Source organism: Astyanax mexicanus, chromosome 24 (genome assembly GCF_023375975.1).
Source record: "Astyanax mexicanus isolate ESR-SI-001 chromosome 24, AstMex3_surface, whole genome shotgun sequence".
NCBI lineage: Eukaryota > Metazoa > Chordata > Actinopteri > Characiformes > Acestrorhamphidae > Astyanax > Astyanax mexicanus.
The window spans coordinates 18,052,712-18,068,086 of NC_064431.1; the positions used below are offsets into that span (position 1 = coordinate 18,052,712).

Here is a 15,375-nt window from a genome sequence, read left to right on the forward strand (position 1 = left end):
CCAGACCTTGTTAACATAATAATAATATATACTCTACAGGTCAGAAGATTTAGAACAACCAAATTTTTATCTTATTATTTTTATCATTTAAACTCTTCAGGTCCATTCAATAATCGGAAATGCAAGATTTTGCGGTAAACTGCAGGGTCTTTAAGGAAAACAAATGAACTAAAAACTGATAATTGATAATTGGTTAGCAATGAAAAGTAGCAATGAAAACAAACTGAGTTTTGAAAAAGAATGAAAAAAAATCAACTTACCAAGTCTGTAGTAATGCAGTATTAGAACAGATTGCATTACTGCACTCCATACTGCAGCATTTACACATTTACACTTTTATCATAATAAATAGAAAAAGACACAGAAACACAGAGAACTCTGTAACTATTTAAAGTAGAAGAAGTTTCTTTAGAGAAATTACAGATGAAGCCAGTGAGCAGTGACTACTGTTTCCTACTCCTTCAAATGACTAATGGAAACTGGAGAAAACTGGTACAGGAAGTTGTCTAGTTGTCTGACTGACCCACATGGCAACAGCACCTTTAGCACAACTTAACATTGGACTAAGTCTTAGGTAAAGAAGTGCAGTAATAAAGTCGTTGCTAAGATGACGAAAATTAAAACAGAAATGCTAGTGTGGACCACGCCATCAGCAGTTGATGAAATGTTGCACCACATGTCTAGTAGAGATTGACTGACTTCCAAATGACTTTTTTTTAGACTGCAGAAGGCCTTGTTTCATACTGTATGACCTACTTACTAGGGTACTTTGTTGGCAGCAGAGAGTCATCTGAGACTTGGTCCACCACATGGTCCTTGTCTTTCTGATGACCTCCAATCAGATGAGATGTTGCGACTGGTGAAAATACAGTTAAATGTGCTGTACATTTTAATAAAATAGAAATTTTGAGTCATATGTTTTATTACAGTGCTCATCCATTGGAGCTCCTGTGGATTATTTTCTCATGGTCAGACATTCCTCCTGTAGGTGGTCATAAGCGACTCTGAAGTGTGAAATCTAGTGCCAGCATGAGAGGAGAAGCGGAAACAGGAACAGATCTAATTATGTCTGTGGATTATTTATAATAGGATTTCACTGTAATATCTGAGTTTCCCCAGCAGCTTATTTTGCTTAGAAACAGAGACTGAGCAGCTCCAGCAGGAAGTGTGCAGCAGGAAGTAAAGCCTGGCACTGAATCACACACTATCACCCTACTGAGATTAGAATATAAAAAACATGTTTTTTTTCCATTGTGTGTGACATGAAGTCATAATTCATAAATACAGGTGGTGTACAAACTAATGGAAACCCCACATGAACACCTTCCTCAGCCATTTTTTTTTTCAGAAACACCTGCTGTATAGGAGCAATTTGTACATTTATCAGTAGCCCACCTGTTACTGCACCAGTCAGCAGTCTCCGCTGCACCATCCATCAGCAAAAAAAGGACCCCCATAGGACTGCTCACATCCAGTCACTGCTGGCTCTATCATTTTGTTTCATCCAACTTGTTTTTTCTTTATGATACAAGGGACACTAACTTACTACCATTTGGTCACATGTGTTTTCAGCCAGTGTTGTCAGGAATCATTTTTTCCCATTTTCTCCCCAAGTTACACGGCCAATTACCCAACCCATTCATTAGGACTCCCCCTATCACTAGTGATGCCCCAACACCAGAAGAGTGAAGACTAGCACATGTCTCCTCTGGTACATGTGAAGTCAGTTGCATCTTCTTTTCAAACTTCAGCTGATGCAGCATTGCCGAGTAGCATCACAGCACACTCGGAGAAAAGCACAACGATACATCAGCTCACAGACGCCTTGTGATGATCGACATCACCCTCTGGAGTGATGTAGAGAAAGAGCGCCATCTACCCACCCAGAGAGAGCAAGGCCAATAGTGCTCTCTCAGGGCTCTGGTAGCCGATGGCAAGCAGCATAAACGGAATTCAAACCGGCGATCTCCTGATCAAAGTGGCAGCGCATCAAAACTTCCCTGAGACATAATAATACAGTAAAAAGGCTCTGCCAAACAGAATATTGTGGTGATATTTTAAATATAAATATTTGTGTAGTGATTAACACCAATAATATAAATATAATTTAATTTATCTAATTTAACACTAATTATTTAATTTACATTTAAATACCCGTTAAATACCCGTTAATGCATAAGAAAACATCTGTGATCTCTTTGATATTTGCACTGATGATTTGAATGCAAATGCCTTTCCATTAATATATTGAGTCATCGATATATTAATATTATTCTTTAAGAAGTGCAGGCTAGTACAATACAATACTTTAATGTTCTGTGGCATGAATTTTATTTTAAATAAACACCGCTTTCAAATAAACACCGGCAGTCCGTAAATGATTGGTGAGAAGTGCACAAAGCATGAAAAAAATACTTTTAAAATGTGTAATGTGGTTCAGTCAGTTTTTTTCCCTAATGAACTAATCTTGCTATTTTAGGGAAGAGTGTTGCAGGTCTAAAAAGAGTTTATTTTATGTCTTTTTGAAGAGTTTCTTTTGGTCCGTTCATCAGACCAATTTGTCTGTTCAAATTATGTACTAAACTAAAAATCAACAAAAATGGAGATAAGTGTTTTTCATAGGACAGGACAGCGACGATATACTCTACAGGTCAAAAGTTTTAGAACAACCACATTTTTATCTTATTATTTTTATAATTAAACCTTCAGGGTCCAGTCAATAATCGAAAATGCAAGATTTTGCAGTTCAGAGTCTTTAAGGAAAACAAATTCACAAAAAAACTGAAGAAAAACATAATTTAGTTTTTTAGCTAAGAATTAATTGGTTAAAAATTAATTGGTTAACAAATAATCTAGCAATTTTAGGGAAGAGTGATGTGTAAATGATGTCCACAGTAGCTCCTATTTCAGCATCATTACCAGAACAGTGGGTTTTCAGGTAAACAGGAAAAGCTGTCAATGCCAGAAAAAGGTCCCAGGACCTTTCAAAAAGCCTGTTTTTAGAATGAATAAATTGCTGGAATGGTAGCAGAAGCACTTATTATAAAATGTCGTTACCTTCTCTCACAATTTTATCTACTGTAGACTTGACTTGAGGGCAACACCGTACCATAGCGGGTTAACAAACACATTTATAATAATGCAAAATATTGTTTATTATTCTTAAAATTCTTGTGTTTAATGTGGAGCGGACAGTTGGTTGGACCGGGGGTGTTTTGTACTTACAAAAGTAGGTAGTAGGTTAAATGATTTTTCCACAGGTGACCAGCATCATGAGGAGATAGCTGCTACAAAAACCCCACTTCAAGACCAGCTGGTCAACCTCTTAAAAGAAACACAAAAATAATTTTACTTTTACTTATTTCTTTATCATATACATTGAGTACTTAAAAAAATCTGTAGTTCATTATATGTGATATAAATTACAGGAAAATATCAAGTTTCATTCCATTTAAAGTTGTGTAAACTTTCAATATATGTTATAAAAGGTGACCAGGTATCATAAAATGTAGCTTTTGAACCCCTTATGGCACATGTGTCAAACACAAGGCCCGCGGGCCAAATGTGGCCCGCCACGTCTTTTTATGTGGCCCGCGAGAGCTTGTAAAATCTTAGTGTCTATAATAAATAGGTCAGAAGCGTTCTTTGACCAAAAAATACATTTCCCACAATGCTTGTCGATTGTATTACCCGCAAAGTTACGGCTTACTGCCACTACACGGCAGTGTAGTCATTGATGTGGAAACCCTGCCGGAGGGAAGGTGTAACTTCGCGGGTGGAATTGGAATGTTTATCCCATAATATCCAGAAAAAGAAAAGTTGATGCAGACGGACGGCTGTGCTTCAAGGCGAAAGACCGGTATGCATTTTGTGTTACTGACCAAAATAAACGCTTTTTAGAAGAGATATAAATTATGTGTAAATATTTATAAGACAATAGCTGATAAAATCTGTTTTAATGAGGTTAATAAACATCACTGTGACATCGCTAGTCGCAGTTTCACCTCAGCAAAGGACGAGGAGGTGAATCACTTATCTAACCAGCCTTTACTGATTTCTGCCCCCAATAACCCTTTCAATAACCTCCAATAGCCTTTAATAGTCTCCAGTAGCCTTCAACAGTCTAACCTTGCAGCCGTGGTGTGTTCTAAACTCCGTAGTTATAAACATCCTGAGGTTAGCAGCGCGCTAACTGACCTGTTTATAATGTAATCCGAGCAGTGACTCCGGGATGGCTGCTCTAAACTGCTGCTGTTAGCTGCTTGGGCTGAAAGATGAACTGTAGAGAGCTGTATTATCCGGTTAGTGGGGTTATTTTATTTCATACACAGAAGAACTTAAAATTTTAAAAACGCTCCAGACTGGCTCAGCTGAGCCCTGTAGCCCGTGGCCGGGCTGTAGCTCTGACTCAGTAAAGACTGCGGGCTTGTGCTGCTGCAGCTCCCACTAGTGGTTGGATGAGGAAATGCTAAATCTGTCACAGCTCACAATTTTTGATTTTATATTTATTAAGCCTCTTTTCAGTATCAAACGTTTTGATCAAAGTTAATATAACTTGTATTTTATGTCATTTCTATTCACTTGTATAGTTTGGTTCTTGATTGATGGAGTTTTTGGATTTCATAACAGGATTTATGTTAATAGAGCAACAAGCAAACATTTTTTCCATGCAACTGTAATATTTGATTGAATAAATAATATATTGAGAGTTATTTAACATTAAGGAGTAATTACATTCATTTACATATATTACATTTGGTTACATTTTCTTATATTTATAAGTTACATCTGGCCCTCGGAGGACAGCCAATATGCCAATGTGGCCCTCGGCCAAAATGAGTTTGACACCCCTGCCTTATGGTGTTCTTTATCTTTTCCATATACAGCTGCATTATTGCTTATTCTTTTCACACAAATGAAATAAAACTCATCCCACAGAGGGCTAAAGTCTTATATTGTAATAGCATGTACTTCTTAAAGTATTATAATTGGTTACTCATTATATTAATGGAAAGGCATTTTTATTTACATAAAACAAACAAGAACATTAAAATCCCTAAAACCCCTAAAAAAATTAAGAGAACACTTCAGTTTCTGAATCAGTTTCTCTGATTTTGCTATTTATAGGTTTATGGTAGAGTTCAACATTGCTGTTTTATTCTATAACCTCCGGAAAACATTTCTCCCAAATTCCAAATAAAAATTATGTCATTTAGAGCATTTATTTGCAGAAAGTGAGAAATGGCTGAAATAACAAAAAAGATGCAGAGCTTTTAGACCTTAAATAATGCAAATAACACAAGTTCATATTTCTTATGTTTTAAGAGTTCAGAAATCAATATTTGGTGGAATAAATCTGGTTTTTAATCACAGTTTTCATGCATCTTCATGGCATGTTCTCCTCCACCAGTCTTACACACTGCTTTTGGATAACTTTATGCCACTCCTGGTGCAAAAATGTAAGCAGTTCAGTTTGGTTTGACAGCTTGTGATCATCCATCTTCCTCTTGATTGTATTCCAGAGGTTTTCAATTTGGTAAAATCAAAGAAACTCATCATTTTTAAGTTGGGGATGTGGATCAGCAATTCTTCTTCTTCTTCTTCTTCTTCTTCTTCTTCTTCTTCTTCTTCTTCTTCTTCTTATTATTATTATTAATAAGGTGTAGCTAATATTAGGGGCTACATTAGGGTACATTATGGAAGCTCACCGGATAGTCTTGAAAATATGGAAGCCCACACCCACCACATAAAATAAATAAATTGATAATTATAGATACTAAGTCATTATTGTGAGATACTAAAATAATACAAAAACTGGCTGAACTGAACTTTTTTTTTTTTAGCAGAGATGATTTAGGCAAAATTATTATTATTATTATTATTATTATTATTATTATTATATATTTTTGGTTATATTTTTTATTAAATATTTTAAATAAAGTATAAGTTTATTCAAAAGTCAGGTAAATATAAAATATAAACCCTCTAGATATAAACACATACTGTATATCAGCTTTTTTTTTTTTTTTAAAGGCTCCATATGAGAGATGGGCTATTGTCAGAGCCCAGCTGTCTGTGGGAGTCTCTGTTATTATTATAAGGCCTGCTGGTGGCAGCAGTGGGCAGGGAATCCGCTCGGAATAATGCAGCAGGCTGGCAGTGTTTCTCCGGCCGAGTCTCCCTCAGATCCTTCCCTTCCTGTTCCAGACCTGCGGCTGCACTGCGAGTCCAGCGGGCTCCACAATGTCCGGATCCCGGAGAGCAGCGGCGGAGAGGCGGCTCGCTCCTTCCCCCGGTGGCGCTGAGAGTCCGCTGCGGTTAATCTGAGGACGATATTCCGGTACCGAGCCCGGGTCTCCGGTGACTGTTCCTCCTCATGGCGGAGACTAAAATAATCTACCATATAGACGAGGAGGAGACTCCGTACCTGGTGAAGCTGCCGGTCGCTCCGGATAAGGTCACTCTGGCGGATTTTAAAAATGTCCTCAATAACCGGCCGGTTAACAGCTACAAATTCTTCTTTAAATCTATGGACCAGGATTTCGGGTGAGTACCCGGGTTCCGCCTGCCTTTCCCTGTATATATATAACCATATCTAGCCTATATTAGTGGATAGAGCTATTATAATAATATATAATATAGTCTTTATTAGCTTTTATTTATACTGCTAATAATAACAATAAGAATCTACATCAGCCAGGATAAATAAAGGGCTGTTCACTCTGTTTTATTATCTTTATTATTATTATGATGTTAATAATGATCAGGCTGTGTGTTGTTCTCCACTCGTGTTTCCTCTGTAATGAAGCTGTCATCTTGGCAGCAGCAGCAGCAGCTCTTCCTGTCTGTGAATAATAATAATAATGGCTCTATCACCTGCTCCTGTTATCTCCTGTTATCGCAGGTTAACAGCTAGCCGAGTCCAGCTAGCGTTTAGCTAATGTTAACAACAGTGCTGTGTGGGAGAACCGAGCTATTAAATAAACTGATAGCTGTGTAGCTGTGTGTGTGTGTGTGTGTGTGTATGTGTGTGTGTGTAAAGCTGTGGATTTATACTGTAATTAGCTAATGAATAAATCACGTATATGTTAATACACACAGTTTACAGTATGTACAGTATTTAAAGTGATTCCAGTCTGTGGACACCTGTATTATTCCAATAAAACTAGCTAGTTCCTTTATTAGCAGTTATTTTGTGTGGTATTAAGGTGTAGTTAGCTGGCTAATATTAAGGGCTACATTATAGAAGCTCACTGGCTAATCTGGGAAATATGGAAGTCCGTTCCCACCACATAAAATAATTGTAAAATTGTAAAAGTCATTCTGAAATACTACAATAATATAAAAAACCCAACTTGTATCTCAAAATATTGACTTAGTATCTCACAATAACGACTTAATACGCACAGTTTACCATACTGTACATTTCCAGTAAAACTAGCTAGCTAAGCTAGCTAGTGTCTTTATTAGCCGTTTATAAAAAAAAAACACATTAAATAAACAAAACAAATCCTGGGTTATAATTATTTTGACTCAAAATAACGACTTAGTATCTCAAAAATAACGACTTAATGTCTCAAACTAACGAGATAACATCTAAAAATAACAAGATAGCATCTCAAAATAATGACTTAGTTTTTCAAAATAACAAATTAGTATCTTAAAATAATGACATCTCAAATGAACAACTTTTATCTCAAAATATTGACTTAGTACCTCACAATAATGACTTAATATGCACAATTTGCAGTATTCACAGTGAATTAGTATCTCAAAATAACGAATTAGTATCTCAAAATAAAGACTTATATGTCAAAATAATGACTTAATATCTCAAAATAATGATGTAGTACCTCAATATAATTACTTGATATCTCAAAATAACGACTTAGTGTGTCAAAATAACGACTTAGTGTCTCAAAATAATGATTTACAGTGTTTACAGTGTTTCCAATTTGTTAATACTTGTTTGTTAATACAAAATAACTACAAATTAATGCCTTTATATGTTATAATAATTACTTAATATCTCAAAATAAAAACTTAGTATCTCAAATTATCGACTTTATATCTCATAACAATGACTTAATATTTTAAAATAGCAACTTTATTACAAAATAACGAGGTAGTGTCTCAAAATAACCACTTATATCTCAAAATAATGATTTAGTATTTCAAATGAATGCCTTAATATCTCATAATAATGAATAAATATCTCAAAATAATGAATTATTATATAAAAATAATGAATTTATCTCAGAATAATGACTTAGTATCTCATAAAATGAGATAACCTGTAACAGTAAGTAGTGTATCACTGTGCCAGCTACAGTGTAGGTGCTCACTAGCTGGAAGACTGTAGGCGTGCCTCGAAGGCCGGCTCTCCAGGAAAACTTGCTCCGGTCGGGAAGGCCAGCACCGGGAATTAGGGCCTGTCATTACCTCAGTCCGGGCACTCTGCTGCGGGATGTGGGCACTGGCAGGGAGAACAGGGAGTGCATAAGGAGAGAACATAAAATTTTAATTTCGGAACATTTCTTCTAGACATGTTATGTTTGTGCATTTGCAAATTTGTGTCAGCAATTGGTGCAAATTAAAGTTAAGGCTGAATGCATTTATTAAAAAAGAGGTATCCACAAACATTTATAGCTAGGTGTGGTGTGTATAGTGTATATAAAGTGTTAATAACTTTACATGGCGTTGTGAGGTTGTGTCTTTCAGTGAGTAAGAAATGTTTAAATAAGGGTTAAGGGATATAGTAAAAATATTTTAATACAATATTTGAAATAATTTTCAAGATATTTCAAATTGTTTTTATCATCATACTTTCACACGCTAAAATTGCATTAGTAATGACTAAATATTTAAATTCTGCAGTTATTTAAACACATTGATTTTTTTTTTTATGTTTCAATGTTGTCATTCAAATTCTAAATAAACAGGACCGATGACACTTTCTGTAACTAAATCTTCTAAATTAGTAAAAAAAGTACTTGTAAAAGATTTAATTACATTGAATTTTATTAATTTATAAAATCCTGTTAAATTGACATACATTGATATATTTTACATTAACTTTCATTGAAAGCCTTTTACATTGGCTTTTATTGAAATCTCTTTACATTGACTTCCATTTAAATCTTTTACATTGACTTTCATTGAAATTTCTTTACATTGGCTTCCATTTAAATCTTGTACGACTTTAATTGATATATTTTACATTGACTTCCATTGAAAGCCTTTTACATTGGCTTTCATTAAATTATCTTTATATTTCTTTATTTCTTTGTATCTTTATATTTAAATTATTGATTTACATTGACTTCCACTGAAATAATTTACATTGACTTTAATTGAAATTGTTTTGCATTGACTTCCATTAGTAATTTTCAGGATACGCAATATTTATCATCATTTTGCTAAACACACTTTAAATTGCATTAGTAGCTTAAGATTTGTTTATTTTAGTTATTTAAATACAGTGATTTTATTGGTCAGTGTTTTTTAAACACTGGTAATATTGACAGTATACTCTTTAAAACATATAATTTATCGCAATTAAAGAAATATCATAATACAATAAAATAAAGTCATATTGCCCAGTTCTGGTATACATGTAGAAGTAATATAGTCTATTACATGTATATTTGGCCATTCTGTGAACTTTGTGTTAATGCCACTTAACACCAATAGTGTCCCGTGACCACTGACACAGATACGCCCTGCCTGGACCCTCACACTCTGCTGCCCTGAGGCTGAAAACCAGTCACTGGCCTACAAACTGTTTTATAAGTGTCTAAGTTATTACGCATGATATAACGGTCAGAGCCGGACGCTGGTCCTCTGGGCGGGCGAGAGGTCGAGTGGTCCGGGTTACCGCTCTCATTCTGTCAGTCAGTCAGACTCGGACTCTGGTACTGTTAGAGGACGGAGCAGTGGACTCGCAGCGCGGTGCTGCTCCGGACGTGTACATGTGTTCTGCAGTATTTGTACAGGAGTTTAGTAAACAGTGGGACGGACGAGAATGTAGATTAGCCGCAGTTACAGCACAGTTCTGATGAATTCTGTTTGATTAAGATATGATGTGCTTCCGTTACTGGTGGTACAGCAGGTCAGGTCCAGTGATTTGAGAAGTCCTGAAATTTATTCATGTAAATACGAGGCTGTCCAACCATTACATTCACTGAAAATAATTTTATTTTGCTCAGTTCTGGCAAAAATACTACATAAATGGAGAAAACAAGCTTTTGTCAGAATTAGGATCTCCATTTTTGCTGCTTCAATTTTTTTTCACATAATGTCAGTTGACAACTGGCGGTTGCTCTTTATATTGTCTTCAAAAGTTGTGATGAATGAACCAATAAAAATGCTTAATTTTTTTTTTTAAGATTTCTGTGGAAGTCATTGAAAAAGTCTTTGATCATTTTTTTTAATTGAAATTGTTTTACATTGACCTCTATTAAGCTATTTTAGACTGACTTCCATTTAAATATTTAACTTTTACTGAAATCTCTTTACATTGACTTGACCATTTAAAGCTTTTATATGGATTTACTTGAATTCTGTTTACATTGACATCCATTGAAATATGTAAACAAATATGAAAATATGACTTTCACTAAAATCATTTTACAGTGACTTTATAATTTGTTTTGCAATGACTTTAATGGAAATCTGTTTACAATGACATCAATTTAAAACATTTTACAATGAATTTCATTGAAAGCTCTTTAAATTGACTTCTGTTTACATCTATTACAATGACTTCTGTAAAATTTGCTCTGGTGGAAATAGATATTTTTGCATGACAGTGATGATTGTTACTTTTATTACTTCGGAAACATTGAGTCCTTCTTACATGAATTGTCCCTAATAACTATGTAGTTACACATTAATAATTCATGCAGTATCAGAAAGTATTTACATTATTAGACAAAGACATTGCAAGTAACTAAAAAAGTATCTCAATACTTTGTCAATACTCTACTTACTCCATTTATCACACATCAACCTAAACCTTATATATGACTAGAAAGAAAGATCCTGACGTTTTTTAAAACAGCAGCTTAATCGCACTCTGGTGAGGATCTGTGATTAATACATTATGGAAAAACTCATCATAAAAAGTGCTCTTTTATAGTTTCTTTTAAAGTAACTTTATGTGACACAGTTTTTAGTCACAGGTCAGGTCAGAGCGTGATATGAACGAATGAGCTAGTAAACTATGTTTTAAATGATTTGAACTCACACTCCTGTAAATTCCTTTAAAGCCTCGAAACACTACACAGATCACATGATAATTCACAAATATCAGCGGATTTTAAAGTTTGAATGTCTCCCAGGTTTTAAATGCCTAATTAATAAATAAAAGCCCACAACTCACAGCCAAAGTCAACAGTCCTCGAAATTCCATTCCAACCTATTATGTTCTTACTTGAAATCACTGGCAATTCTAGGATTAGAGGGTTAGCCCTCTGAACCCACCCACACCTCCCTCCAATTAAAAAAACATGGACTGTAAATGGAATTGAGGAGAATTCCCAGGATGGGTGAGTGTCTCATAGGTGGAAATCAGACACACAAACGATTATACACACGAGACAGGTGTGTTACTTTCATTTTAAACATCTTTTCAGCAGATACGAAGATAAAACTGTTGGGAACATTTTTTGCATAGTTTTATCAAAAATAACTCCCACAGCTGTAGTCTCTGTTATCTGCTCTAATTTGAATAGCTAAAAGCAGAAAGCTACTCAAAACTCGGTGTGGATTTTTCAGGGGACCTGCTCGTGCTGGGCAATGAAATCCCATCATTTATTTTCACCTTATTACCTTACCTGAACCTAAACCTGCTCTTTACTTTGGAATAAAAATCCAATATTCATGGCTAACTGACTGGAAACACACAAATATATATATATATACAGGATGTGTTAGGATTGGGACATTATGTCAGACAACAACAGCATGAAGAGTGCAGTTAATTTTTTATTTTTTTTTTGCATGTGCACAGCGGAGAGAAAGTGGATTATCAGTCGTGGGGTCTAGAGAGACTGATGTATCCGTTGAGAAATTGGTTTTTTAGAACTTGGGTTTTAGTGAAACATGATAAGGAGTATAAACCTTTGTCGAATAGCCCACCTCCATTTATCCCCAGTATTATAAAATAAAGCTTTTTTATCTGATATCCCCAACAAGCATACAATGCAAGTGATAAGGGCATAGCGTTTTTTTTCATTTTACACCCTTTTTAAAACTCAAATAGCTTCACACTTTATTGGTAGAATTCCAAGGACACTGACATTTAACTTCTATTATTCCATTAATTTCTAATGTTTTAGGTTTTTGCCATGGGTTTGTTTCAGTGTTTAATTATTTAGGCAGGTATTGTATTGAAAGTCAAAATTTTGGTATCATGATGACACTATGAATATACTGTATCTGCCAATGCTGATACCACACATTTTGTACAATGCTGCAGTCCATTTGAACTGAGATGTCAGATTTCCGTAGTTGGCGTTGGCAGTAAATAGAGTTGCACGATGCACAGAACGTTCAATGCTTTTTCAATACTACGTCGTCACAAATTATTCAGTTCTTTAGCGTTCAAAGCTTTCAATACTGTAGCCAGGTTACTAGCTTCAATAGAGTTAAATTAGTTGACGCGGTTTGATTCACTTCATAAGATAACTAATTCTCACTGTTGCCAGTATAACCTAGTATTTTGAACAAACGAATCATTTTGCATGTACTAATTTGACTCGGTTGAGCAACACACGCACACGCAAGCCAGCAGTGAGCTTAGAATGACGACAGCTAAATTAAAAGACCTTCTCTCTCGTCCGTGATTTGTTGACAAATTGGGCTCGAGGAGTGAAGTGTGGGCATGTTTTGCTTATATCACTAATGAAGACGGTCATTCAACCAACACCACAAACCCAGTTTGCAAACAGTGTTACAAATCTCTTCAGAGCAAAGGAGCAAATACAAGGAACTTGCTTCATTCAGCATTTAGTGGACAAGCACCCTGATTCCTACAGAGAGCTGACAAGTGGAGAGGTTAGTGGAGTTGGTTAAGATACACTTCTAATCTAACTGTTTAAGCATCAGGGACAAGCTAGACAATCATCTTGCTGTGTGAACTCGAGATGTTCACGTTTTTGAGTTTCCATCGCAAATTGGAAGTCATAAAAGTAGCCTGTTTGATCGTTACATTGAGTGTGGGCTTATTTAAAGCTGAAAAATGTTGATTAATAAAACGGAGCAATGCGTGTTCAAGTTAACATAACATTACTAATGTTCTTCTCACAATTTATTATCTTCTATTTAACTTCTGCCACCCCTTCAAGAAAACTGGATTCCGAAATCTGTTACAGCAGTTAGAGAGAAAGTATGACACGCCTGGCAGAAATCATTTTATGTTCAGGCAATTTTATTGTTGTGTTTTTTTCTTCTTCGAAGTATCGTTTTGGTTTCAACTATTGTAATACTACAGTCGGTATCAGGATCAAAGTCAAAATTCTGGTATTGTGACAACCCTACAGGTTTTTAAATAAACTGATTTGTAGAGAGTTACACATTCTTTAAAATAAAGACACTTTAGTGCAGTGGACCAGCACTGTCTGAACATTCATTCACTATATGTGTCTGTTTTAATGATAGATGTTAGTCTGGCGCGAGCAGAATGGCAGTGAATTGCCGTGACAGAGAAGGCAGGTGCCCTGCCTGCCCGTCTGCAGGTTTGGCTGTGCCTCCTGGCAGACTGAGGGGAAAGCTTAAAGTATTAGGACGGGCTGCAGGGTGGACGGTCTCTGTGGTCAGTCCTTCGCTGTAGGAAATCCCCGGGTTTGGCCTGAGGGCAGCAGGAGGCCGAGCTGTGAGGAAAGACTGGACAGCACTGCGTCCCAAACATACAGCAGAAGGGTGGAGGAAACAAGAAGAGCTGGACAATATGTCATTTACAGTGCTGTAAAAAATATTTGCCCCCTCACAGATTTCATTAGTTTTTTTTATTTATTGTCATACTTACATTTTTTTAGATTATCAAAGAATGTAATCATTAAAAGACACAAAATCAGACACACAAAAAATCAGAAATCACACACACACAAACTATTATACACAGGAGACAGGTGTGTTACTTTCATTTTAAACATTTTTTCAGCAGATAAGAAGATAAAACTGTAAAAGCTAAAAGCGGAAACTCAGTACAGATTTTTCAGGGCATCTGCTTATGCTGATCAATGAAATCCCATCATTTACTTTCACCTTATTCCCACAAACCTAAACCTGCTTTTTAGTTTGGAAAAACAACCCAATATCCGTGGCTGACTGATTGGCCACACACAAACATATATAAAGAATGTATCAGGTTTGGGACCTCATGTCAGACAACAACAGCATGAAGAGTGCAGTTTCATTTTCGCTGTAAAAAGTATTTGCCTCCTAACAACGATAACATTAATTAACACTAAAGCAATATTAAGGAAAATGCTATCCAAACCAGCCTGGCCCTTTAAGAAAAGTAAATGCTCTCATAAATAAACTGTGATTAAATTTTTTTTGGAAAACTAAGTACAGTTTCACTAGCCAAAACTTGGGTCGGGTATTGTTTTTTTAATTTCCGATACCATAACATTACTTTGAATTTGATACAATACCTAACGATTAAATAAATTGTAACCAAAAAATACCAAAAGCAATAACTATACTTACACAATGTACACTGCTCAAAAAAATAAAGGGAACACTTTAACAACACAAAGTAACTCCAAATCAACCACACTTCTGTGAAATCAACCTGTCCACTTAGAATGCAACACTGACTGGGAATCAATTTCACCTGCTGTTGTGCAAATGGAATAGACAACAGGTAGAAATGAGAGGCAATTAGCAAGACAACCCCTATAAAGGAGTGGTTCTGCAGGTGGCAACCACAGACCTTTTCTCTGTTCTCAACCTTCTGGCTGATGTTTTAGAGAGGGGAGGATTCATCTTTCTGAATCTTATTTGAACGAAAACAATGAGCATGTTTTGTTGCTTTATTAAGAAAAAAATAACAGCATTACTTGCTTTCTTTTCTCTAAGCATATTGAAAACTGCCAGACATGTAGATTCTAGAAATCACTTAAATAGAACCTGTCTGACAACATAAGGCTGGATAAAACATTTCAAAAGTAACACAAAATGTTGTGATCTGAAGAAATTCAAGAACAGATGAGAAACTACAGAACAGATCTATTACTCTGGAATAGCTTAGAAAGCAATTTGGCCGGTCTACCTAAATGACTCCAAAAGGACATGGACAACTCATTCAGGAGGTCACAAAGGAGCCCATAACAACATCTAAAGGACTGCAGGTCTCTCATGTTTTTT

The 15,375-nt window shown here is 35.6% G+C and overlaps 1 protein-coding gene across 1 annotated transcript in view; it reads left to right on the plus strand.

The window, feature by feature from the left end:
• Nucleotides 1–6,115: 6,115 nt before the first annotated feature.
• Nucleotides 6,116–15,375, plus strand: part of dvl1b (dishevelled segment polarity protein 1b) — a 71,149-nt gene continuing 61,889 nt past the window's right edge. The window contains exon 1 of the mRNA XM_022682675.2: nt 6,116–6,546. Within this exon, the coding sequence (XP_022538396.1) occupies nt 6,377–6,546 (170 nt within the window). The 5' untranslated portion in view covers nt 6,116–6,376. The remainder of the gene's footprint in view (nt 6,547–15,375) is intronic.